This window comes from Podarcis cretensis, assembly GCF_951804945.1.
Source record: "Podarcis cretensis genome assembly, chromosome: 14".
Classification (NCBI taxonomy): Eukaryota; Metazoa; Chordata; class Lepidosauria; order Squamata; family Lacertidae; genus Podarcis; species Podarcis cretensis.
This window is the reverse complement of record NC_137183.1, coordinates 10,962,285-10,985,882: the sequence shown is the minus strand read 5'-3', so window position 1 is coordinate 10,985,882 and position 23,598 is coordinate 10,962,285. Positions and strand designations below refer to the sequence as shown.

Here is a 23,598-nt window from a genome sequence, read left to right as displayed (position 1 = left end):
TTAAAAGACGCCTGCTTCTTGGGAGAAAAGCAATGACAAACCTAGACAGCATCTTAAAAAGCAGAGACATCACCTTGCCAACAAAGGTCTGTATAGTAAAAGCTATGGTTTTCCCAGTAGTGATGTATGGAAGTGAGAGCTGGACCATAAAGAAGGCTGATCGCCGAAGAATTGATGCTTTTGAATTATGGTGCTGGAGGAGACTCTTGAGAGTCCCATGGACTGCAAGAAGAACAAACCTCTCCATTCTGAAGGAAATCAGTCCTGAGTGCTCACTGGAAGGACAGATCCTGAAGCTGAGGCTCCAATACTTTGGCCACCTCATGAGAAGAGAAGACTCCCTGGAAAAGACCCTGATGTTGGGAAAGATGGAGGGCACAAGGAGAAGGGGATGACAGAGGATGAGATGGCTGGATAGTGTTCTCGAAGCTACCAGCATGAGTTTGATCAAAGTGCGGGAGGCAGTGGAAGACAGAAGTGCCTGGCGTGCTCTGGTCCATGGGGTCACGAAGAGTCGGACACGACTAAACGACAACAACAACATTGCTGCGGAGCTGAACAACTTTATCCTTGATTGCATCGGGTACTCCACACAGGTCCTCTCCACCCACCCCCCGTTTGAAATTATATTTACAAAGAAAAGCGAGGTGCCAGCAACTGAAGTAACTACAGTGGTACCTCGGGTTAAGTACTTAATTCGTTCCGGAGGTTCGTTCTTAACCTGAAACTGTTCTTAACCTGAAGCACCACTTTAGCTAATGGGGCCTCCCGCTGCCGCGGTGCCGCCGGAGCACGATTGCTGTTCTCACCCTGAAGCAAAGTTCTTAACCTGAAGCACTATTTTTGGACTAGTGGAGTCTGTAACCTGAAGCGTATGTAACCCGAGGTACCACTGTATATAATTGATGGGTTGCAGCACGACAATCTGGCTCGTGTTTTTCCTCGGAGGCAACTCCCACGGCAGGCCTTTATCACGTCCCCTTTAAGAGCCGCTTCATCCCCTTTAACGGCCGCTGCCGTTGTCATTCAGGGCCCGCGTGCCCGACGGCTGGCCGTTACCCCATTGGTCCGTTACTTTCTCTCGTCGGCCGATTCCAGCTACGCTGCATCTTATGAGTCCGCCAAACGGCGAAAAAAAAAAGTCCAAGTGTCCCGCCTACTACGGAATCTTTACGCGGGATTGGAGGGCGAAGGAGGACTGACGTCTGGCGGAAGGATCTTGGGGGCGGTGATGTGCCCTTGCCCACAACTACCTTAAACGCCGTTACCGGCAGCTCGGCTGTTCAGAGAGGTCGAGACTCTCCGAGGTGACTGACGTTTGATAGCCGGGCAGGTAAGGCTGGTGAGATGGGTAGGGCGGGGCGGCTTATCCATCAGCCGCTGCACGTAGCTCCTGTAGAGGCGTGAGGAAGAGCCTTGCCTCTCTTAACTTCTCCTCAGCGCCTCACTTCCTTCTTTGCCCCGCTTTTATTCACCTACGACATATTCTCCATCTTTAGAGCCACCTCACTCAAGGCAATTTAACGTCGTTTTTTTTATATATATAAAATAAAAACCTAAAGCCGTATAATATATACTTCCCCCTTCCCCAAAAAAAAGAAAAGCATTATTGGGCTTGCGAGCATTCTCCTCACCCCCCCCGAGGGCGCGGGGCTGAGGGCGGTTAGGTAACGGCCTGGCGCGCGGCCTAACTGTCTGGAGGAGACCCCAGGAAATGAGGGGGAGCTCCTGAGGCGCCGAGGTGTGCCCCCCCTTTCCGTCTCCATAGAAACGCGGAGAGGGAGGGGGAGGAGAGAGGGCCAGGAAGCACGCACGTGGGGTGGGGTGGGGGGGTTTTGCTGCGCAGGCGGGAGCGCACTTTTTCGAGGTGCCCATCATGGCTTCCTCCATCTCCCATCTCCACGCTCTTCCTACCCCCTTTGATTTACTTCCTCGTTCTTTTTCCACGCTCTCTCTTTCTCTTTCCACCCCCTCCTCCCTGAAAGCCGCCTCTGCGCATCCTTGAGCGCCGCGGATTCCACCCGCCACCCCCCCCCCCGCCGCGCCTCCCTCTCTGCTGGTGGAAGCGGGAGGTCTCGAGTTTCCCCGCGTGCCAATTGTGGCCGGGCAGGCTATCATATTGCCAAGGGCCTGGTTTCATGAGCGCTATCGGGTCGCACCGATAAGGCAGTCGGAGCTTGCTATTTCTTTGCTTTCCTCCCGGATCTAACCCCAGTACCACGCAGGTTTATGCCGCTAAATCACAGTAGGTTGTAACCTAAGTTGTATGCAGAAAAGGTCCGTTGAAATTAATGGACCCGGGTTACCCGCGTTTTAAAATGGATCAGCCCTTGAGAAGGACCAACGCCGCATGGTGCTTACTCATTAAAAAAAAAAAAAAAGCATGCGTAGCATTTGCAGCCTTATTCTGACCTTCTCGAGTAAGGATGCTTTTCTCTAGTTGCCTAAGGTGGTATTTTAACTCCCGCATGCCTTAGAGTGAGTGCAGAGAAGGCAAGGCTTCCTTGGGAGCACAGTCTACCATGAGGCGTTTCTCTAGGGTGACCTTGGCTATTGCAGCAGCAGCTCTGTGCAGGCCAAACATTTCACGCTTGCGAGAGTAGGAACAAATACTAAGAGATTCCATCAGTGTGGTTGCCTGCACCTATTGTTGCTTTTGTGACAATACTGGGGTGGTTTTTGGAAGAGGCATAACTAAGGAACCATAGCATATCAGTTTTTTTTATCTGGAAGCAAGTTTCACCTTCATACTGGTTTGGTGGGCAATGAATAATTGCAGCTTGTGATCAATATTTCTCAGAACAAAAAATAGTGCTGAATGAAAATAATAGGCACAGAAGTTGTAGAGAAACTGTTTCACATAGGTAAGGTTGTCTGAACCATTACAGGGTAGGAAGCTGTCCAGTAGTCACAGTACTGCTGCCGCACCAGAAATAGGTTCTTTATATGGTATTCTGTACAGGGGTCCACAAATTGGCTGCTAACAGCAGGTATTCATTTGTTTAGTAGCCATACTTCAGGCAGAGGTTCGGTGGTGCTTCGAAGCAGTATCTCCAAATCTTGATGTGAAATGAGATTGCTTCCCATTTTTCTGAGACATGAAAATTTAGAAGGGGAGGAGTCATTACTAGCTGCTCAACTGCTCAACCCGAGGGCTTTTTTACAGATGTGATGTAATTTCCATTTACTGGAAGAAGGAAATGACTGAGCGATTAGCACAGTTAATGGAAATTTAAGTAACTAGCTTCTTATTTCTATTCTGCCTGCCTGCTGGAAATACTTTTAGATAAAACAGCTAGGGGGACAACCATTTATTTCAGTTTAACATGTTCTCTCTGTATCATAAAGTAGTACAAACCTGTGTCTAACCTGTAGCAGCTTTCCCTTGACATTTGTTGCCATCATGTACAAACATGTTCGGAGGGGAGAAGCTTTGGCATGCAAAATAGGGTGCCGTAGCCCTTTTATTTGGCTATAATTTATTTGAAATCTCTGTAGCTGAGTCATCTTACATTGCCAAGGCCAGTTGGAACACATGCAGTTGGTGCAAATCTTTTCAACCAGGAAATGACTTAAACTGGAAATGCTCATATATGGAATCAGCTTAGCTTTTCAGGGAACAGAATTAATGACAGTAGCTTTATATATGTTTATAATTGTTTTATTCAAATATGTCTATAGATGTTTAATCAGACATATTAAGAACTCAGCTTTTCCATGATGCTGTTTGCTTGCTGCAGTATTCTGTGACTTCTAGCACGTAGGATTTGAATGAGACTGTAGTAACAGCCTATCACCACTACTGTGTCTGTGCGCAAGAAAGCTTCAGGCAAATGATGCAGCCAAAGAGGGCCCAACCAATGTGTCTAAATTTAGCTGAGGGCTTACACTTTTGACTGGGAATAAATTCATTCATTTCACTTGGTCAGCAAAGTAGTCTTTCCTTTCTGAAAATGAAGACTATTAAAGCAGTACATTCTAGTGAAGTGGTAGTTTAAAAATTATGTTGGAAGTTGATAGAGATTAGATAAAGGCATATTTTAGATAAAGACATATTTTAGTGAATAGTGCATGTGTTCTTAAAATAATGATGATCCACCTTTTTGCAAAAAGAATAGCATGGGGCTAAAATGTTTAAAACCACTTGCCCTGGGATATCCCAGTCTTATCTGTTCTCACTAACAGCTCACAATATACTTAGGTTTAAAGCTTATCACATAAATAAACCTTTCTTTGTTAGTGAGGTTATATTAGATTATATTGCCCTGCCTGCTTGTTCATCTGTTCTGTTTTGTGTTGAGGGCCCATGTGATCCTCCATTTAAAATTGATCTGCACTAAATTGAAATCCATCACCTTAAGAGTTGTAGACTACAGGTAACCTGGTTGGATCAGAGTATTTAAAATGATATAACTATTGGTATGTGCTAACGCAGTCAGGCTACTGTCTTGTACAGATTATAGGGAAGCATTTATATACTGCTTATTCCACTAAGTTTTTGGTAGATAAAATGTTATAAGATAAGAATTTAAGAATTAGATTCTCTAAATTAGGTGATAGACGTGATGGGGGGGGGTCACCTCAGTCTGCAATAATGAAGAGTGCTTAAAAGACCTATTATGAGTTGGGGTGACATAACTCTGGAGTGGCATATAATTTTTTTGAGGTCCAGGCAAATCCCAATACGTAGCTGTCAAATTTCTTGGATACATTGATTTGATTATCCTGTTCACTTTAAAACAATAGTCTCCTGCTACTTGGCAAGAAAAGAAAACGTGGATTCAGGAGATTACTGTTAAAGTCTTTGTTGTTTTTATAATGTTACCTTATGTCTAATTGTAACATACATTGTAATTGATAGGCAGCATGTTACATTCCTTGTACAAATGACTGCTTTAATGTCTGGATTTAGTAAACATACTATACTAGGACCACCTTCCTAATTTTCAGAGGAATGCTTGTTCTACCCTCAAATATTATATAATGGTTTTGTAGTTAGGCCAGCATAATATGTTTACTAATGTATGGGAAGGTGCAAACTTTTATATTTCTTTATTGAAAAATTAAAAGTATAAAATTAAAAGGGCACAAGGTAAAATAAGATATGAAAAGAAAAAAAATGTAAAAAACAATTCATTAGTTTTGTGTCATGTATTGAAAAAGTGGAGCAGTACCAAATGTGGCAGTAAATGGAGAGTAAGAGTCCCAAGTTTCTTAATACTGTTTCCCATTGCAGTGTTGTGCCGAAGTTTTTTGAAGCCCAGTGTAAACTGTCTTTACGGACCTACAAAGAGATGTAATTGGAGTAGGAGGTGGCCTCCCCAGAAACGAGATGATAGTTTCTGGATGGTAGTTTACCCCATAAGAGAAATGCTAAGCTAGACTAATTTGGGGCAAGCTTAAGCTGAAAGAGTGCCATTTTAAATAGATATTTGCAAAAGGTTGTATAAATATGAACCTGGTTGCATAAGAATCTTCCTGTGCTGGGAAGACATTGGTCTGCATCACTGCAGCAGCTATTTCCTGTCTCTCTCTCCCCCCCCCAGCATACTTCAGTTAATTTGAAAGTGAGTCAGCATCTTCACTGAGGCTAGAGCTTGTATTTCCTCTGAGAATTGGCTTATTCAAAGGGAAGGTAAGGGATGAGAAGGGAGAATGATGCTTGCAATAAGCTGAATCTGAATTGGATGAGTTAAAGCTCTGACTACGAGAGAAGCTGCACGTACTACAGAGGTCCTAACCAGAAAGGGTGGAGCTAATGCACATAGCCTAAAGCTGCTGGGAATAACTATGCAACAAAAAGGGGAAAAGGTTTTACTCTTTGAGAATAATTAGTATAAATCAGAAGTGCTTGCATTGTAGCTTGTTGAGCACAATATTAAGAACACATTTCTAGTGACAACCATTTGTTCCAGGGATAGCATGTGAAGCCAATATCTTGTATAGTCAAAACACATTGAGTTCAGTGGTAGGTCTTTTTTTCTGGATAGCTAGCTATGCACACAAGTTAAATGTGTGTAAGTTGCAAGTTACTTATATAGGCTGGCTGCCAAAGTGCAGTATTAAGTGTAAGTCTACTTAGTTCAGGTTTACTGGTTTAGTTTTAAACTTCTATTTAGATTAATCCATTATATGTTTGGCAGTTCCTAAACATTAGTTAAATAAGTGTATGCAATAATGTGCCCCTTTTATTAGAATAAGGAGCAGCAAACACTCAAGTTGCTCCCTCCTTGGTTGAGCACTCATTAATGCAATGCTGTGCATATGTGCGGTTTATATATACTCAAAACTGCATAGGAGTAAGTTGATTTGCTGGCTGGGACAGACCTCAGCCTGTTCCTTCATGGCAGTCTGTCTCTTTTGCCAATCTGAGCATGGGCTGAAATATTTACCTTGGAGTTAATCAATTTGCAATGAAGGGCTTCAACCTATCATGTAGGAATCTCTTCTGCATGGCTACATCCCAGGAATGTATTAAATGGGAAACATGTTCAATTGATTGCTGCAAGGTCAAGCAGATGTATTTCCTTTATTTCTTTTTTTAGATACCAAATCTCAGCAGCCATGTCAAAACAACACGATGCTTTCATCCAGACCCAGCAGTTGCATGCTGCCATGGCCGACACATTCCTGGAACACTTGTGCCGTCTGGACATTGACTCTCCCCCAATCACTGCAAGAAACACTGGCATTATCTGCACAATTGGTAAGTGGAGTTCAATCACAAATTTAACATAAAATTTGAACACTATTTGCTCTGCCATCTTACTGTTTTTACTAGCCTACTCTACATATCAGCTAAGTCAATTGCCTGCCTGAGTAAAGTTTTGAAAGAAGCTTTCAGATAAGTATTGGAATACAGTGGAACCTCAGGTTGCAAATGTGATCCGTGTGGGAAGCACATTCGCAACCCACAGCACCGCGTCTACACACGCGCGGGTTGCGATTTGGTCTTCTGTGCATGCGCAAAGCGTGATTTAGTGTGTCTGCGAGTGCCGAAACCCAGAAGTAACCCGTTCTGGTACTTCCAGGTTCGGTGCGGTGCGCAACGCGAAATCACTAACCTGAAGCATCTGTAACCCAAGGTACCACTGTACAAATAGATCTTCATATTAGTTGTTTTTATTATATCTTGTATATAATCTCAAGATATGTATGGAAGGCAAGTAACAACAACCACAATAACCGCTGTTATAAAAACGAGCATATTTTCCAATAGATAATTTATGTGTATTTCTTCTAGCAATATTAGTGAGAAGTGAAAAAGTAATGAATGTAGCTAGCAAACTAGAAGATGGGAGTTAGTCAGGTACTTGGCTGTGTTTGAACAGCTTCACCTTTGCCCTGCACAAGAGTAAGGAAGTAAAACCTTGTATGCTGTGGACAACTTACTTATTACATTTATATCCCACTCTTCCTCCCAAAGGAGCCAAGGGGAGCAAAGAACAAATAATAAACATTTTATGGCTGCTATGAATATTTTAATAGTTGAGAGGCTTTCTCAATAAACTTGTTCATTTTGGCTGTGTGCCCCTCTTCATGTTATACTAGCTAGAAGGCTAAACATAGGTTTTTAAATGTTTTAAAGACTTAAATGCGCATTTCTAGCCTAATATTGTTTAATAATAGCTTAAACAGTTATTTTGCAGATAAGAAGACAAAGGCGTAGAGTAGTAGAATCTTAGAGTCTTAAGTAGCTCTGGACTTTAATACTCTGTTAGCAATGATTTCAGTGGATCCGCTCTAAGTATGACTTAGTTGACTACCACCCGTAGACTTGTAACTATTAACTGGCATATGCTAAAGAAACTTCATTTTCAAATCTCTAGGCCCGGCTTCTCGGTCAGTGGAAATGCTAAAAGAAATGATTAAATCTGGAATGAATGTTGCTCGTCTCAACTTCTCTCATGGAACCCATGAGGTAAGAGCAGATTTGAGGGCAAATATTGCACTCACTTGAGAAAGAACTGTTCTCATTAGATCAATCCTATGTTTTACCTTGGGGCTATCCAGTCTGCTGTTAAAAACACACACACTTTAAATCAAGCATTCCAACAAATATTGATGCTAAGAGGTTTGTATATCTAAAAGTGCTACTGAGTCCTTGTTAAAAGGCTGGTAAAAAATACATTTTCTTGTTGGTTTTCTACTTTCAGATAAATGTAGTAGTCCATACCTTAAATGAACAGTTAAAACTGCATGTAGCTGGAAAGCAAAATGATGAAATGAGTTAACAAAATAGTTTCTCCAAGAAGATCATGGCCATCTTGAATATGGAACTGTGTCCATGCAGCCACTGTGCAGACTTCGGAGACAGAGCAAATGTCAGAGGCTGTGGATCTCAAAAAAAGATGCCTGTTACAAGTACAGCGTGTCCATTTCAGTATTCACTGAAAGTTCACCTGTTAAAGGTCACTCCTCTGTTACCAGATACTGCTGATGCATGCCTGACTTCCAAACAAGATCTTGAAACATGTTCACCCTTGTAGCCACAAACATCTCCTCCTGTTAGGAGTGGTTAAATGAAACTGCTATGCTCTGGTTCATGGGGTCTGCTCAGGTACAGTGTCATTTGAAGTTGCTGCTCTTTTATTAAGATTATAGCAGTACGTATATTAAGAAAATTTAACCAACATTACTTTTTAGTATATGTTCTAGTTATTTCCCTGCAAAATTATGAGATCTGCAGGGAGCCAGTTAGATATGACTGAAATGGAGTTGCCAGTCGGGTAAGATACAGCATGTCTGCAAGGCTTGCAAAGTAAGATTTGGGAATAGAATTATGTTGTTAGGATTTTGGCACTTTAAAACCAGAGTGCTTAAGGTCACAAGACTTGCAAGTAACTTGTAGTAGAAGGCAACCCCCCTTCTATAAATAAAGCAGCCTTCTCACTATTGCTACAGGATGGGAGGCTCTCAGGCTCCCATTCCCAACTGCAACTTTCCTAAAAGGCCACCTGAATGCCTTTGGGCTGGCTGCTGTTAACTCTTTGAAAGGTCAAGCTGCAATCTGGGCAGCAGCTTGCAAAGTTATGTTAGCTACGAAAGTGTTTTGGCCTCTTCTATTGGTCTTCTCCTTAAAAGGCATCATGCTGAATGTGCATAAAATATATCAACACTCCTAGACCACACTACTGCAGTATGTGCACATAAGTCTTATTGGTGGTATTATTATTTAATTTCTATACCAGTCTTCATTTTAAAATAAAATGGGTATGCTTTTAACAGGCAGTGGAAGCTCACCACAGTAGGTGTGTGCCGTATCTTAAGTGGGGGAATCATTTCACAAAGTGGGCCACTTTGGAGAAGGCTGCCTTGCACCTCACAATTCTGCAAGACTCACCCAATAGGTTCACTTCTCAAGTTCTTGGTGAATGAGCAGGTCTATATGGGAGAAGGTGTTCTTTCAGATTGCCTGGTCTTAAGTAGTTTAGGGTTTTATGAATTAATGACAAAACCTTAGACTTTGCTTGCTAGCAGGGTCACGATCAGTTCAATCTCTAGCACAGGTGTTATATGTGCATGGTAGGATGCTTCACTTGGTAATCTAGCTGCTGCATTTTGTACCACGCAGCTTCCATACCAGCCTTGAAGGCAGCCCCACCTTGGAGTGTATTGCAGTAGTCCAGTCTCGAGGTTATCAGTGCATGTGTCACTGTAACTAGGCTATCCTGTTCCAGCAACAGTTGTAGTTGCCACATGACCTAAAGCTGCAAAAAATACTGCTAACCACTGAGGCCACTTAGATCTCCAATAATAAAAGTGGAGGAAGGAGTTCCCTCATCTAAGTACCTATTAACAGAAATAAAGCTGGCTATCACCAGCATATTGATGGTACCATGCTCCAAATCCCCTAATCCTGTTCCCACTTGCTTTACATAGATATTAAAGAATGTTGGGAACAAGATGGTTCACTGTGGCAGCCCACAGGACTACTGTCTGGGAGTCAGAAACAATCACCAAATGCTCTGACACCAGGCCTTCAGCTAACACAGTGCCTCCCAAGCAATGGAGACTGTTGTGGAGGATGCCATGGTTGATGGTATCAAAAGCTGCTGTGAAAAGCAAGCAAGAGTAGCAGATCACACTACCTTTCATGAAAGGCACCCATCTGGCAACAGAGTGAGATTCAATCCCCAAACCTGATCTGAACCCAGAGTGTAATGGGTCTAAATAATCAGCATCCTCCAAGACCATATGTAGCTGAACTGCAACTAGTTTCTTGAACTCTTTGTTTTCAAAGAGCTACTCAGCAGTGGTAGCTGAAAACTGGGTTCAGGAGCAAACACACTACTGTCTTCTTACTAAAGTTTCACCTGGGATCCTAATGTCCCACTGTTAATGCAATTACAGTACTTAATTTCTGAACCTATGTTAATGCTGATTAGTTAAACTGCTGTTCTGTATGGTGATCAAATGAGCTAGTTAGCCACTTCTCCTGTTTCTTCCTGCAGAAACTTAATATTTGGCATGGCATGGTACCTTGCTGCTTTCTTTTAATAGCTGTAACAGTAAAAGTTTACATAACCTTGATTGCAAACTTTGCCTGTCTTCTATTGCTGTTTGATCAAGATAAGCAAACAGTTTTCATAGGCTAATCTGTGAAGTGAAACCTATCTGTTAGTGAGGATTCAGCTAATCTGACTTTGACTAGAGGTGAAGGCTCTTTTCAGCAGAGCCCTGTGGAACTGATAATTCTGGTGCTAGATGAAGATGAGAGCTTGGTTACCACCTAACTTCAATCAATCAGTCCGATCTTTATTACAGTCATAGACCAGCATACACCTAACTTCATTTGCAGTTGGCTGTATCTGTCTCTGATATACATTGCTGTCATTGAGCAATGGATGAAATAAACTGAGTTTGTAACTCGCAACTTGCATTTTAACTTGTGTGCATTCAGCTTTTAAGCACTTAGCAACTTAAGGGTAAAAAATGGAAAGGGGGAGAGACTTTGGCAGTCCCACCTGCCTTTAAATCCAATGTGTTTTAACTATACACAGTTTTGGTTTATGCACTATCCTTGGAATGTAACACTTGTAAAAGTTGAGAATCTCCTATATTGTGTTAAGTTTTCAAAATAAAATGTGGAAGTCTTAGGCCATATTTACCTGTGCTAGAAACTGTTCTTCATCATATTTGACAAGATGGCAGTAAAAGTTATAGGATGTATTAATAATGAATATATATAATTGTCCAGCTTCTAGACAGAGCCCAGGCAAAACAAATTGTAGTGTCCATTGCATCTAGTTAGCCAGACCTAAGGCAGCCAGCTCTGTGTCAAGGTAAGTGATTATTTCTGTTCTGTAACCATTGTATCTTCTGTATTAGTACCATGCAGGAACAATCAAGAACGTTCGAGAAGCTACTGAGAGCTTTGCTTCTGATCCTATTTCGTACAGACCTGTTGCTGTTGCACTGGATACTAAGGGACCTGAAATTCGCACTGGACTCATCAAGGGGGTAAGCGTGTCACACTGTTTTGTTCTTTGTCTTATTACTCATTGTAACAGATAAGATCACTCCCTTCCAATAAACATCAGTAATAGACTCCCAGATGACAATGCTGCAGTTTCTTATAGTATTGTGCAGTCTGCTGCTCCATGCAAGGATCTGTAGTCTGGGGTACCAATCAAACACTGGTAGTCAAAGGAGAATAGAACAGTTCATTTCTGACCCATCTAAAACCATAACACAACTGTATTTAGAACACAAAGTTGTTCATTCCAAATCAGGCCAGGATGTAGTCTTCCCCACAAATCCAACAAGAGTCATCTGCCAGGGGGCATTCAATCTACCTAAGTCTTGGTGGAAGAAGGGAAACTTAATTGAGGATCGTTTTCTGCCCTTTAGCTTCATGTTTCCGCTTCCGGATGTACAATGCCTGGTTTCAGTACTTGTTCTGAGATTATCGTTGAAAATTGAGGGAATTATAGGGTTATCCTAGTAGGGTTAGCCTCTTCTGCACTTGTTGCATTTAGACTGTGGCAGCAGTCAGGATGGCTTAATTCTGAAGGAAGGGGATATCCTCTGGCAATGCCAGTAAACGTTGTTTGTCCTTCCAGAGTGGTACAGCAGAAGTGGAGCTTAAGAAAGGTGCAACTTTGAAAATGACCCTGGACAATGCCTTTATGGAGAAGTGCGATGAGAACACACTTTGGGTGGACTACAAAAATCTCACCAAAGTTGTTGATGTTGGCAGCAAGATCTATGTGGATGATGGACTCATTTCCCTGAAAGTTAAGGAGAAAGGTGTGTTCGGAAGGCATTCCTGTTATTGTGGCCATACCTTAAATAGGAATACATATTTATGTGGTGATGCTACTTGCTATAACAGTGTGGTATTTAGAAACTGCATAAACGTAATTGCTTTCAGCATATTAGAAACTGATACAAAGAAACCAGCTGTCTGCATCTTGACAGATTAGGAAAGAAATTGGGCACAATTATTGTGGACACAAGGGGATAATTATTGTGGAAATGAGCTTATTTTGAGTTATAATGCTGATTCTTGGAACTCTGTGCAGGTGCTGATTTTGTCATCACTGAAGTTGAAAATGGTGGGCTACTAGGCAGCAAGAAAGGTGTAAATCTGCCAGGTGCTGCAGTAGACCTTCCTGCTGTTTCTGAGAAGGACATCCAGGATCTAAAATTTGGTGTGGAGCAGGATGTAGACATGGTGTTTGCTTCCTTCATCCGAAAGGCAGCCGATGTTCATGCTGTCAGGAAGGTGCTGGGAGAAAAGGGAAAGAATATCAAGATCATTAGCAAGATAGAAAACCATGAGGGTGTACGTAGGTAAGTTGGTTATTAAATTTGTAACAAATCCATTTTGACACGTGACTTTCCTTGGAGTTAGATATGTTTCTTGAAAAGTGACCTGCATGCCAGGTTGCACCTCCTAAAATGGGTCAGTAGCTCTGTACTTGCTGTTGAATGTTGACAGTACGCTATGAAGGATGCAGATTGTGAAATTCAGTGCTTAGAAGCATCCTCCTTGTGTGCTCAAATACAAGGTGGCAGTTAATTCTCTGGAAGTGGGCTTGTCAGTGACTTCTTTCTCTTGATATCTGGGACAATGTGTGGTTTTGGTGTGCTACAGTATTCTGGAAACTCCATATAAGGTAGATAAGCAGTTTGACTCTGACCCCTTGCACCCGCATTCAGTATCACTTTCACAAGAAATAATTTTGTCTTTTGTGCATTTCAGGTTTGATGAGATCATGGAAGCTAGTGATGGCATCATGGTAGCTCGTGGTGATCTTGGTATTGAGATTCCTGCTGAAAAAGTCTTCCTTGCCCAGAAAATGATGATTGGTCGATGCAACAGGGCTGGCAAGCCAATCATCTGTGCTACTCAGGTACTCGAAGAAAAGTTGACTCTGAAGGCTTGTCTTTCCTACACATATGGGCTATCTGAAATCTGAATTATTTTATGCTATTAAATGATACCTTCTGTTGCAATCAGTAAACATGGAAAATGTTAGTCTAAAATGCTAAGGTCGATTCCACATCTCTGATTGGATCCAACACTGTTTGAAGAAAGCTTCTTGAAAATCTTAATCAGAATTCTTACGGGTACTGCAACAGTCTATAGTAATTGGAGGCTATAGTAATTGGAGTAGTTACAAGTACTAAATAAATTACATAGTTCACCATTGTTTTCCCCTGCTGGTTTTGAACAAGTTAGTTGAAAAAAACTTAAATGTGTGGTTTAGGAAACATAACACATCATTTTGACAAGTCTTTGAGCAAGCAGAATCGATATTTGATAGGTTTGCATTTTTGTTACAGCACATTCTGTGATTAAACATCATAGAAATTGTTCTTGTATAGAGTGTATATGAATACTACGAACTAATGTGAGTTTGGATACTGAAATAATTGCAAGCAAGAGAGCATGTTCCTGTGGTGCTTTCATTGGAAGCAAGTCTCAAGGAGTTTATTCTTCATTGTGCAAATAAGATTGCAGTTACTTTTAATTTCTTAACATGTCTTTAACCTCTGGATTTTATAATGCCGGCATGGTTACCAAGGATTCTGCCTTGATGAACAGTACAGAAACAAAGCATTTCAAGTTTTAGGTAAATAAGATCTTGCAGTGAAACCTATTAACTTCACCTTGTCTCATTAGATGTTGGAGAGCATGATTAAGAAACCACGGCCAACACGTGCAGAAGGGAGCGATGTAGCTAACGCTGTCCTGGATGGAGCTGACTGTATCATGCTTTCTGGAGAGACTGCCAAAGGAGACTACCCTCTGGAGGCTGTCCGCATGCAGCATCTTGTAAGTGATAACCATTCAATGTTAAAAGACAGTACCTGTATACCTAGAAATATTAGCACAGCTTATTCCCTGTTACCCAATTTCCCATCTGCTCAAATACCATCCAGGTCTGGTGGCTAGCTTAATGTGTTATATATGACGTGGCTGTTTTCTCACTATAGCTTGCTATATGCCATAGGTCCCTCAGGCTGCCATAGACTTCTTTAATGGCAGTGAAACACAAAGTGCTTTCTTGCACTGGCTGCAAGTATAAAACTTTTATGCAAAGGCAAGTGGAACAAATTCTGAACTGTAGCGATTAGTTTTGACAGCCTTAAGTGTCTGAAATTGTCCAACTTAGTGTAATTATATTTTGAGACAACTTCAGATACTGTATCTGGGATTCCAATTATTGAATTGTATTGTTTTGATGAATTTGTTGTTTGATTTATTTATATGCTGCTGTGTTAGATATTATAGTGATTGCAATGCTTGTTTTTTTTAATGCTACTGTGATTGTTGTGAGCTGCTTTGAGTTCAACATTTGTTGTTGGAAAAGCAGAATACAGATATTAAATCAAAGCCGAGACAAATCAGGAGTGGGCCTGGAGTATGTTCTCCGTTTCACTCCTCATAGGTAAGAGAACTTGTGAATTGGGGACCAGTCTATATTTTAAGTTCTGTAAGTGGCATGGGGGAAAGAGTGTGAGCCCAAGGCCCACTCCCAATCTCATCCTGGAGGGAAAAGAACATCTGATTCACACTCTGTAATTCACCTTTGGGGTTGGCACAATTGTTTTGTGCACAACGGTTGTGCCCTTGGAACAGCGTTTATTTTTTTTTTTTTTAAGTGCATGACTGACACTTTTTACATGTTTAAACTGCCAGAAAACTCTCTGCTCTGCTTTTGGTAATCTCCAGTTTCTCATTGACAACATGGCACTTCATGCCAGAATTAAAGTACTGATTGTGTTGACGGTCTGCTGTGAATTACAGCCTTGATAACCTACTAGTTTGAGAGCTGCAGTTCAGGTTAGCTAGCTTACTCCAAACAACTCTCACATAATAGTATGCTAACTACCTCTTTGCTTGGACTCATCCTTATGTAACCTGGTCCATACTGTCAAGCAGTTGAGGGAACCAGTTCCTGTGAGCTGGTGGCAGATAAGCATGGTTGTGTTGTAATGCAGCCTGATTTCTAGCCATTTTGAACTCCCTTTCATTGAAAGGATTGACTTTACTGGCCTTTGGTATCTTGCCATTGTACTCATACCTTGCTATTTGCTTGAAGCATGACTGTCTGAAAAAATGGGGTTTCGTCAGTGCTGTTTAACAGCTACAAAAATTACGTATTAAAGTGTCTTCAAAATGCCTAGATAAACCTTCCTGTGGAGTTCAAATGTTCTTCTTTAATTTTCATAATGGAGCTCACCACCATATTAGTGCATGCAGGATCCCTGGCTGACTGTAGTTCTTGATGCATTCTTCTGAAGTAGCTAAGAAAAATGGGATACCTGGAAGTTGAACCTGGAACATTGAAAAGATCAGAAGTTAAGTTCAAGACCCTGTCCCTGCTACTTGAAAAACTAATACACGCAATTAATAGATGTAAAGAATGCCTTACTTTTAAGAGCACACGCATATAATTCTATAACTTAACCCCCTCCCAATTATAAGCTAGATTTTAAACGTCATTTGAGAAATGTACAACAAGGTTGTAAGAGTGTTCCATGCAAGATTCAGCCAGTACACGCTGAAATGGATTTACTATTGGGTCGTTCTTGGCCTTCTCAAAGCAGTTTTGCCTTTTTATGTTACCCTAATGACATTCTTAAGTATTCTGGGGGATTTTAAATCAAAGTTTAGTGCAAACAAACTTCTTCCTTGATTCCCATTATGTTGGACATATAAATGTTGACATAGATGCCCTTCTGCGGAAAAAATAAGCGATACTTTAAATAGGAAATAAGAGGAGGGGGAAGAAAGATCAGTCAGCTTTGTGTTGTGCAAAGCATCTAACATAACATAACTGCTAACCCAGAATCTTGTTCAAGATGTGTTGCTCCTTGTTTTTAGTGCTTGGTATGTGTCTGAGATATAGTTCTTACAGATGGGGTTGTAAACCTGTTCCTGGACTGTACCTAGAACAATTTTCACCAACATGCCAGTTTTCCACGTGGGATGAATTTTTCTTCCGTATGGAGGAGCATTCAATCATGTGAGCCTCCATCTGCTGAAGACCTGGGTTTACCATTTCATCTATGAAAGCCAGGGCTTACTGTTGTGCCACACTGCATAAGATCCCAAGTAACACGCTGCAGCTATGCAACACTTGAGTATTCTGTTGATTCTGGTCATCTAAATAATGATGGGTTCTCTGGCTTTGTACTTTCTTTCATGTTCACCTACTGCTCTTCTATAAAATATGCCTAATACTGCCTAATGGGAGTTGAATGGGAATAAACTGCACTTCTTGCACAGGTGGTCCTAGGAAAGTATCCTTAATATGCCATGCTCTTAACTCCATCTGATCTTATCTAGACTGTCTAGATGCAGTAATTCTTGCATAGACCTGTCTGCATGCTTTAAAAATGCTATGCAAGTCTCTGGCTGGTAAGGACACATGTAGCCCCCTCTATTGAAATATGACAGCGTAAACCAGTATATGCTGGTAGAAAGCACATTGAATTCAGTGGTATTCCTGAGTAAGTGTACATAAGATTGTACACTGTTTTCAATCCCAAGAAGTTCCATCTGAACCCAATGTGGAGCATATAAGCCAATAACCTGGACATTAGCAATTATCCTACATGTTGCCTTCCAGCTAACACTTATTCGATTATACATGAGACTTGTATTGCCAAATGTGAGAGATTTTATTTCTAACTAAAGGGTAGGGTGGTGCAGTAAAAGAATGAAGCTGTCTGGAGTCAAACCATAGAAGTGCCTTAATAGAGGCATTAGCTACCAAAAACTGAGGATTATAAACTTTGACCCAATTAATTGATGTAGTGATTCTGTTTCTATAATCTTAACAGTGCTCAGACCTGCAGAAGCAGAACTTTGAAGTCATGGTCTTAACAGTTGGGGGCTTCTGTCTTCTTTCTCTGCTTGACAGAATAAAGAAACAAGTTTAAATTATGAGGCAGGATGCTTAAGGGCTTTTTCCTGATGACCACTAATCTGTGGTTATCTTACATTAGGCCTGTATCATGTCCAAATTATGGCTCTAGTGATTATTTGAACTTTGAAAACCAGGTAGTTGCACCATCCCGCCTTTAATCTTGCATGACTGACAAATAAGCAATTAACTCTCCTTGCAGATTAACTTTTATCATATCACTCTGGTGAATTTCTTTCCTTTCTGTGTCGCTCCTCTTTTTTTTCTTCCCTCCCTCTTACTCTGGCCTACAGATTGCTCGCGAGGCTGAGGCTGCAATCTATCACCGCCAGCTGTTTGAAGAACTTTTCCGCCTCACTGCTAACAACAGGGACCCTCTTGATGCCATGGCTGTAGGCGCTGTGGAGGCCTCTTTTAAGTGCTTAGCTCCAGCTGTGATAGTTTTGACAGAGTCTGGCAGGTAGGGTTCAGAGTTAGGTACACATCTAGGATTTGTAAGGTAACTCATAATTCATTCTACAGTGGCTAGAGGTTTTAAAAGCAAGCAGCTGCTTCAAACCTATACTTGATAAAACCTGTTCCTCATACGGCATTCTTCCAAAACCACACCATCAGTCTGCCTTCATCTTTCTATCAAAGCAGGATTTGAGGTAGGTAGAAGCAGAGCAAGAGTGACTGGCAGTTGTGCATGGATGAGTGTAACGATTTTGGCAGAATGGAGTGGGGGCGACATGGCAGATGTTGTCTTCAGAAGGGAAATGTGTGTGCCCAGTGGGTGCAGTCCAAATAGCATGTGCTAATTTTGCTTTTGTTGATGGTGCACAAACAGTATTCTTGGCTGAAGTTCCCCATCAATCGCATTACTAGATGCTCATTTGGGTTTGCGGCTATAAGCACTCTGCCAAGTCCAGACCCCACCTTCACTCATGCCGCTGGTGATGACAGATGTGAATGTTGTCTTCCGAACGCGTGTTGCTCTTATAGATTGCTCGCGAAGCAGAGGCAGCCATCTTTCACAGGCAATTGTTTGAAGAGCTCCGACGGCTGGCCCCGCTGAATCGGGATCCCACTGAAGCTGCCGCTGTTGGCGCTGTTGAAGCTTCCTTCAAGTGTTGCAGTGGGGCCATTATCGTACTCACCAAGTCTGGAAGGTAGGAGGTGGAAGGTTCTGGCAGAAGTCACATGGACTTCACGTGTTTAAGTAACACACAACATGAACATCTGTCTCAATCAAATACTGTATTTTTCATTGTCTGTGTGGAGGAGTGTCTGTTACATTGCTACTTACTTGGATTTACCCGTACGTGAGTAGTTAATTGCACATTAAACGTTTTTATATTGTCTCTCCAAAGGAAGTCTCAAGATAACTTAAATCAATTAATTTAAAATAACTTTTATAGGAAAAACTATAAAAGCAACACCCAGATTCACTCTACTGCGAGAGCAGTTAATACTGAAACAAGATTGTAAAAACAAGAACAAAATCAAAGTGCAAACCTCAAATTATATGTAAAACTAACCAGCCTGTAAGTTGTGGGCTTTACTGTACTAGAATTTCTCTGGCACAAAGGAAAATGGGTGGGGAAATATATGTATGCCCCATTAATGTGGGTTTGGCACTAATTCTATATTTTTGACACATATTGAATCGGTTGTCTTGTCATCGTGCAGTTCAAAGGCTTTGTGCTATACTAATTAGCTTCTGTTTTGCCTTTAAATATAAGGTTCCTCAGTGCCTGGCTGCCTGAATGTTCTGTAACTGAACCAGACAGCATGAGACTTTCACTTGAGTTCAGTTTTGTTTATCAACATACAGGAATTGTATTGTAAATGTACGTGGCCATTTATCAGACCAGTAATATCTACATTAATTGAAGCTAGGATCAGTGCAGAGTTCTCATGCCAAATTGTGTAAGGAGTAACAACTGCACAGAAATACTAGGTTGCTCAAGGAAGACATTGCTTTGCACGTTTCATATATTTAGTTCTTGTAATTATAGGGTGCGTAAGGGGAAACAAAGTGCACACCATGATAGGTCATTGTAGATGGTGCTGCAGTGATATTTCTGCACAGATTCTCCTTGAAATTGGGTGGAGGTTTTAAGCTATGGTGCAGACATGCTCTGAGCTGTACCCTTAATATTATTACTTGTTTGTAAAGGGTTCTTCCTGGCCTCATGCCTGACCTTTCTGAAGAAATCTGAACTTGAAACAAAATCCAGAGCTAAATTAGACTTTCCTTCTAATACTACTGCTGTGGACTCCTTGAGCAACTTAAAGGTTTCCAATACTGTTAAGTTTGCATTTGTGAATATCAAATAGTTGAATTTTTGTAAAGCAACAAACTGAAAAAGGTCTATGACAGTTTTTCTGGTTAGATTTATTAGTCATGGTGCAGCAATGAGAATATGGGGCCTGCTGAAACCATAATGTACACATCTTAATCTTGGGATACAACCTTTTGGTAGCTTTCTAAACTAAAAGCAGTAGTACTTCTTACTCCATTTCTGAGTAGTGTGGTGGTTTAGTTACATTTCTTCCCTCTTTCAAGCATTTACTACATGGTCCCTGTTCTGTTCAAAATGATGATCCCTTAGCAAGTAGCACACTGAGCTCTTAGAAGAACTGAGAAAATTTACAAAGTTGCCTTCTTCACGGCTGCTTTTGTCACCCAGGAGGGAGCAAATAAAGCACTGGGGTGTTTTTTTTTGGCTAAAATGTCTGGAGAATTGAATGAGCTTCCTGTTTGCTACTGACTTAACGAGTTTGTTTACTGTGCTGAAAAGGCAAATGCATCCTTTTTATTATAACAGCATTTGTCAGGAGGCTACAGTGCTAGATTATACTTGCTAAATATTGTCGGGGGATATTTCCATATATCCAGAACTTGAGGAGTATAATACCATATAATCTGGAGACTAGTGTGATGTAGACATCAAAAGTTGGTATATTAAGTCTCTGCTTGGAAGCTGCCTTGACTCCTTTGTACCCTGGATTCATTGTACACACTGAAATAGCATATCCCAGTGATCTAGATGAGAAGACAGTTGAACCTGCCACATGTTCTCCTTTGTAGATCTGCTCACCTGGTGTCAAGGTACCGCCCACGTGCTCCCATCATTGCTGTGACCCGTAATGCTCAGGCCGCGCGCCAGGCCCATCTGTACCGTGGTATTTTCCCTGTGCTGTGCAAAGAGCCAACCCATGATGCCTGGGCTGAGGATGTTGACCTCAGAGTTAATGTGGGCATGAAAGTTGGTAAGTTAGTAAATGTTGGTATCCTTTGCTCTCTCTGGAAGCTTCAAAAAATCATACAGTAATTTTATCTGGCAGCTGGAAATATCCCAGAGTTTTGAACCAATATTTGACAGTTTGGTGTATTAGAACAATCTTACATAAGATTTTAGGGATGCGGGTGGCGCTGTGGGTTAAACCACAGAGCCTAGGACTTGCCGATCAGAAGGTCGGTGGTTCGAATCCCAGCGACGGGGTGAGATCCCGTTGTTCGGTCCCTGCTCATGCCAACCTAGCAGTTTGAAAGCACGTCAAAGTGCAAGTAAATGGGTACTGCTCTGGCGGGAAGGTAAAACGGCGTTTCCGTGTGCTGCTCTGGTTTGCCAGAAGCGGCTTAGTCATGCTGGCCACATAACCCGGAAGCTGTCTGCGGACAAACGCTGGTTCCCTCGGCCTATAGAGCAAGATGAGCGCGCAACCCCAGAGTCTGTCACGACTGGACCTAATGGTCAGCGGTCCCTTTACCTTTACATTTACATGAAATTTTAGGCTACAGTTGAAGCTATTATAGCTTTAACTAGTTTCAGAATGGGTTGTTAGGTGTTACCAAAACCATTGCTATGCAGTTCTATAATTTATATGTTTTAGGACCCATTTTCTCACTGCTTTCTTTTTCTTTCCAGGTAAAGCTCGTGGATTCTTCAAGACTGGTGATCTAGTCATAGTACTTACTGGATGGCGTCCTGGTTCCGGCTATACCAACACCATGCGTGTTGTGCCAGTTCCATAAAATCAGACCCAGCAATCTCAACCCTCCTTTTGTCTCACCACCTTCCCCTTGCATTAGATCAGCAAATTGCTTGCAATATTGTCTTTGCCTGTAGAATGGATAGAGGCTGCCAAAAACCACCAAGTGCAGTAATTGGGGGAAGAGAGACTAAGTCTAGAAATACTTGAAATAGTTCTCTGATAATTAGAACCCCTCCCCAAACTCTCCTGCCTTATTTGTTGGGAACCAGCGTAAAATTGTCTAGTGTGGCAACTTGGGCTGCCCGGTGTTTCTTCTTCGGCTCTCTGGAGTCCAAAGAAACAGGAGGACCTTCATCCAGCTAGTAAGGCATTTTATGCAGTGGCAATACCTGCCAAGTCCCTTTTCTGTAGTTCTGTACTGTCAGGTCTCCATGCAAACACTCCGGATTAGGATCTACATAGACCGACATAGCTCTCCTTTCTGTAACATCTCTAGTCTTGCTGTGTCCCTGTGGGGTATACAGGGGTTTTTGGTACACTGTAACCGGAACTCTACAACACAATCACTTGGATATCTTAACTGTACACTCCAGTAGGTAGTGACCGAAAACATCACATGCTAGTCCCTTGAAGTTCCAGAAAACCTGGTTTTAAAAATTGATTGCTGTATCTTATTGCCAGCACAGCTAGAGAATAGCAATGGAAATGAGTGTCTACAGGGTTCTTTTGCTCCCAGAGTCTACTCAGGTACAGATTGCTTCAGGATTGATATAAAAACTAAAAATGGCATATTTTGTGTATGGAACTTTAAAGGGCTGAGCAGTGCAGTAAAAAATTCACCTGATGCACTCCCCACATCTCAAGCTGCTTGTGCGCCTGTTGCAGTGTTGTGTTTTGTGTTCAAGTTGAGTCGTGTTTCCTGAGCACTATCCTCTATAAATCAGGATGATTTACCTACTGTAACAGGTGTATCGGGTTGTAGAGTACAACTTTGTACATCAATAAAGCAGAGCTCACATACCTATCTGTGTATTCTGTTTTTCTGGTTTAATGGTTCTTTTCAACTTGCCTATCTCCTGATGCCCTGAAACACTGGTGTTTAGAAAAAATAGCTGCTGTTCTTTCAATCTGGATTATCACCAAGGTGCCTGAGAATCATAGCTTCTTATAAGGCCTCGTGACAGATGCACATTACAGCAAAGGTGGCCTTCCACATGTTTGGACAACTCCTCCCATCCTAGGATGGCTATACTGACCAGGGTTTTGAGTTCAGCATATGAAGGGACACAGGTTGGCTGCTCATGATTAAGTCTGTCCAATCCAATAGAACAATAGGACATTGAAAACAGCTGCAGATGTTTCCAAACCTCTATTGGAGACAAAAATCTTTGCACACACTGCTGTGCTTTGATATCCTGTGCAGCCTGGAGAAGAGGAGGTTAAGGGGTGATATGATAGCCATGTTCAAATATATAAAAGGATGTCACATAGAGGAGGGAGAAAGGTTGTTTTCTGCTGCTCCAGAGAAGCGGACACGGAGCAATGGTTCCAAACTACAAGAAAGAAGATTCCACCTAAACATTAGGAAGAACTTCCTGACAGTAAGAGCTGTTCGACAGTGGAATTTGCTGCCAAGGAGTGTGGTGGAGTCTCCTTCTTTGGAGGTCTTTAAGCAGAGGCTTGACAACCATATGTCAGGAGTGCTCTGATGGTGTTTCCTGCTTGGCAGGGGGTTGGACTCGATGGCCCTTGTGGTCTCTCCTAACTCTATGATTCTATGATTTTCCATGAACACATTGTTTAGTCTACATTGCCATGTCCTAGAGAGTACTGGCTGTTCAATGGCTTTTTGCTGCCCCCTTCAAGGGGATCTAAAGCTTTGTACCAAATGTATAATTCTTAGTATTTCCTTAACAGTTAATTATATTTATATACTACTTCACACAAAAGGCTTGTCTGGAAGCCAATAAAAGTTGAGTAAGAAATTCATTGAAAGTAAAAATTGAATGTATAATTTTTTAGTGTTTCAGCTGGGCTGGAGTGCTAGCAAATGTCTGTGCCCCTGTACAGACATCTCCCCACTAAACACATGGATCAACTCTTGTGTGGTTGTGTATAGGTCTGGTGCTGGGAAATAAATTCAAGCCAGGAAATGGTGAGGAGACCAAGGAGACCGTAAAGGACTTCAGTGACAGTGGAGGAAGCCTCAAAGAGACCAGAGACACAG

At 41.7% G+C, this 23,598-nt stretch overlaps 1 protein-coding gene across 2 annotated transcripts; it reads left to right on the top strand.

The window, feature by feature from the left end:
* Positions 1-1,181: 1,181 nt before the first annotated feature.
* Positions 1,182-22,391, top strand: PKM (pyruvate kinase M1/2). 2 transcript variants are annotated; one of them, XM_079953344.1, is made up of 11 exons: positions 1,182-1,333; positions 6,546-6,706; positions 7,830-7,921; positions 11,332-11,463; positions 12,066-12,252; positions 12,528-12,798; positions 13,211-13,361; positions 14,135-14,287; positions 18,372-18,538; positions 20,464-20,645; positions 21,305-22,391. In XM_079953344.1, exons 2-11 carry the CDS (start codon positions 6,565-6,567, stop codon positions 21,409-21,411), a joined length of 1,584 nt encoding a protein of 527 aa, XP_079809470.1. In that variant the 5' UTR covers positions 1,182-1,333; positions 6,546-6,564; the 3' UTR covers positions 21,412-22,391. The 2 variants fall into 2 exon arrangements, with proteins under 2 accessions (XP_079809470.1, XP_079809469.1); XM_079953343.1 differs by lacking the exon at positions 18,372-18,538 and adding an exon at positions 17,681-17,847.
* The last annotated feature ends 1,207 nt before the right edge of the window (positions 22,392-23,598 follow it).

Excerpts from the sequence above, each read along its gene's own strand:
- PKM (XM_079953344.1), top strand. The coding sequence starts at position 6,565 with ATGTCAAAACAACACGATGCTTTCATCCAGACCCAGCAGTTGCATGCT. Across the intron at positions 12,253-12,527 it reads CCTGAAAGTTAAGGAGAAAG|GTGCTGATTTTGTCATCACT; the intron begins GTGTGTTCGGAA and ends AACTCTGTGCAG. Across the intron at positions 12,799-13,210 it reads AACCATGAGGGTGTACGTAG|GTTTGATGAGATCATGGAAG; the intron begins GTAAGTTGGTTA and ends TGTGCATTTCAG.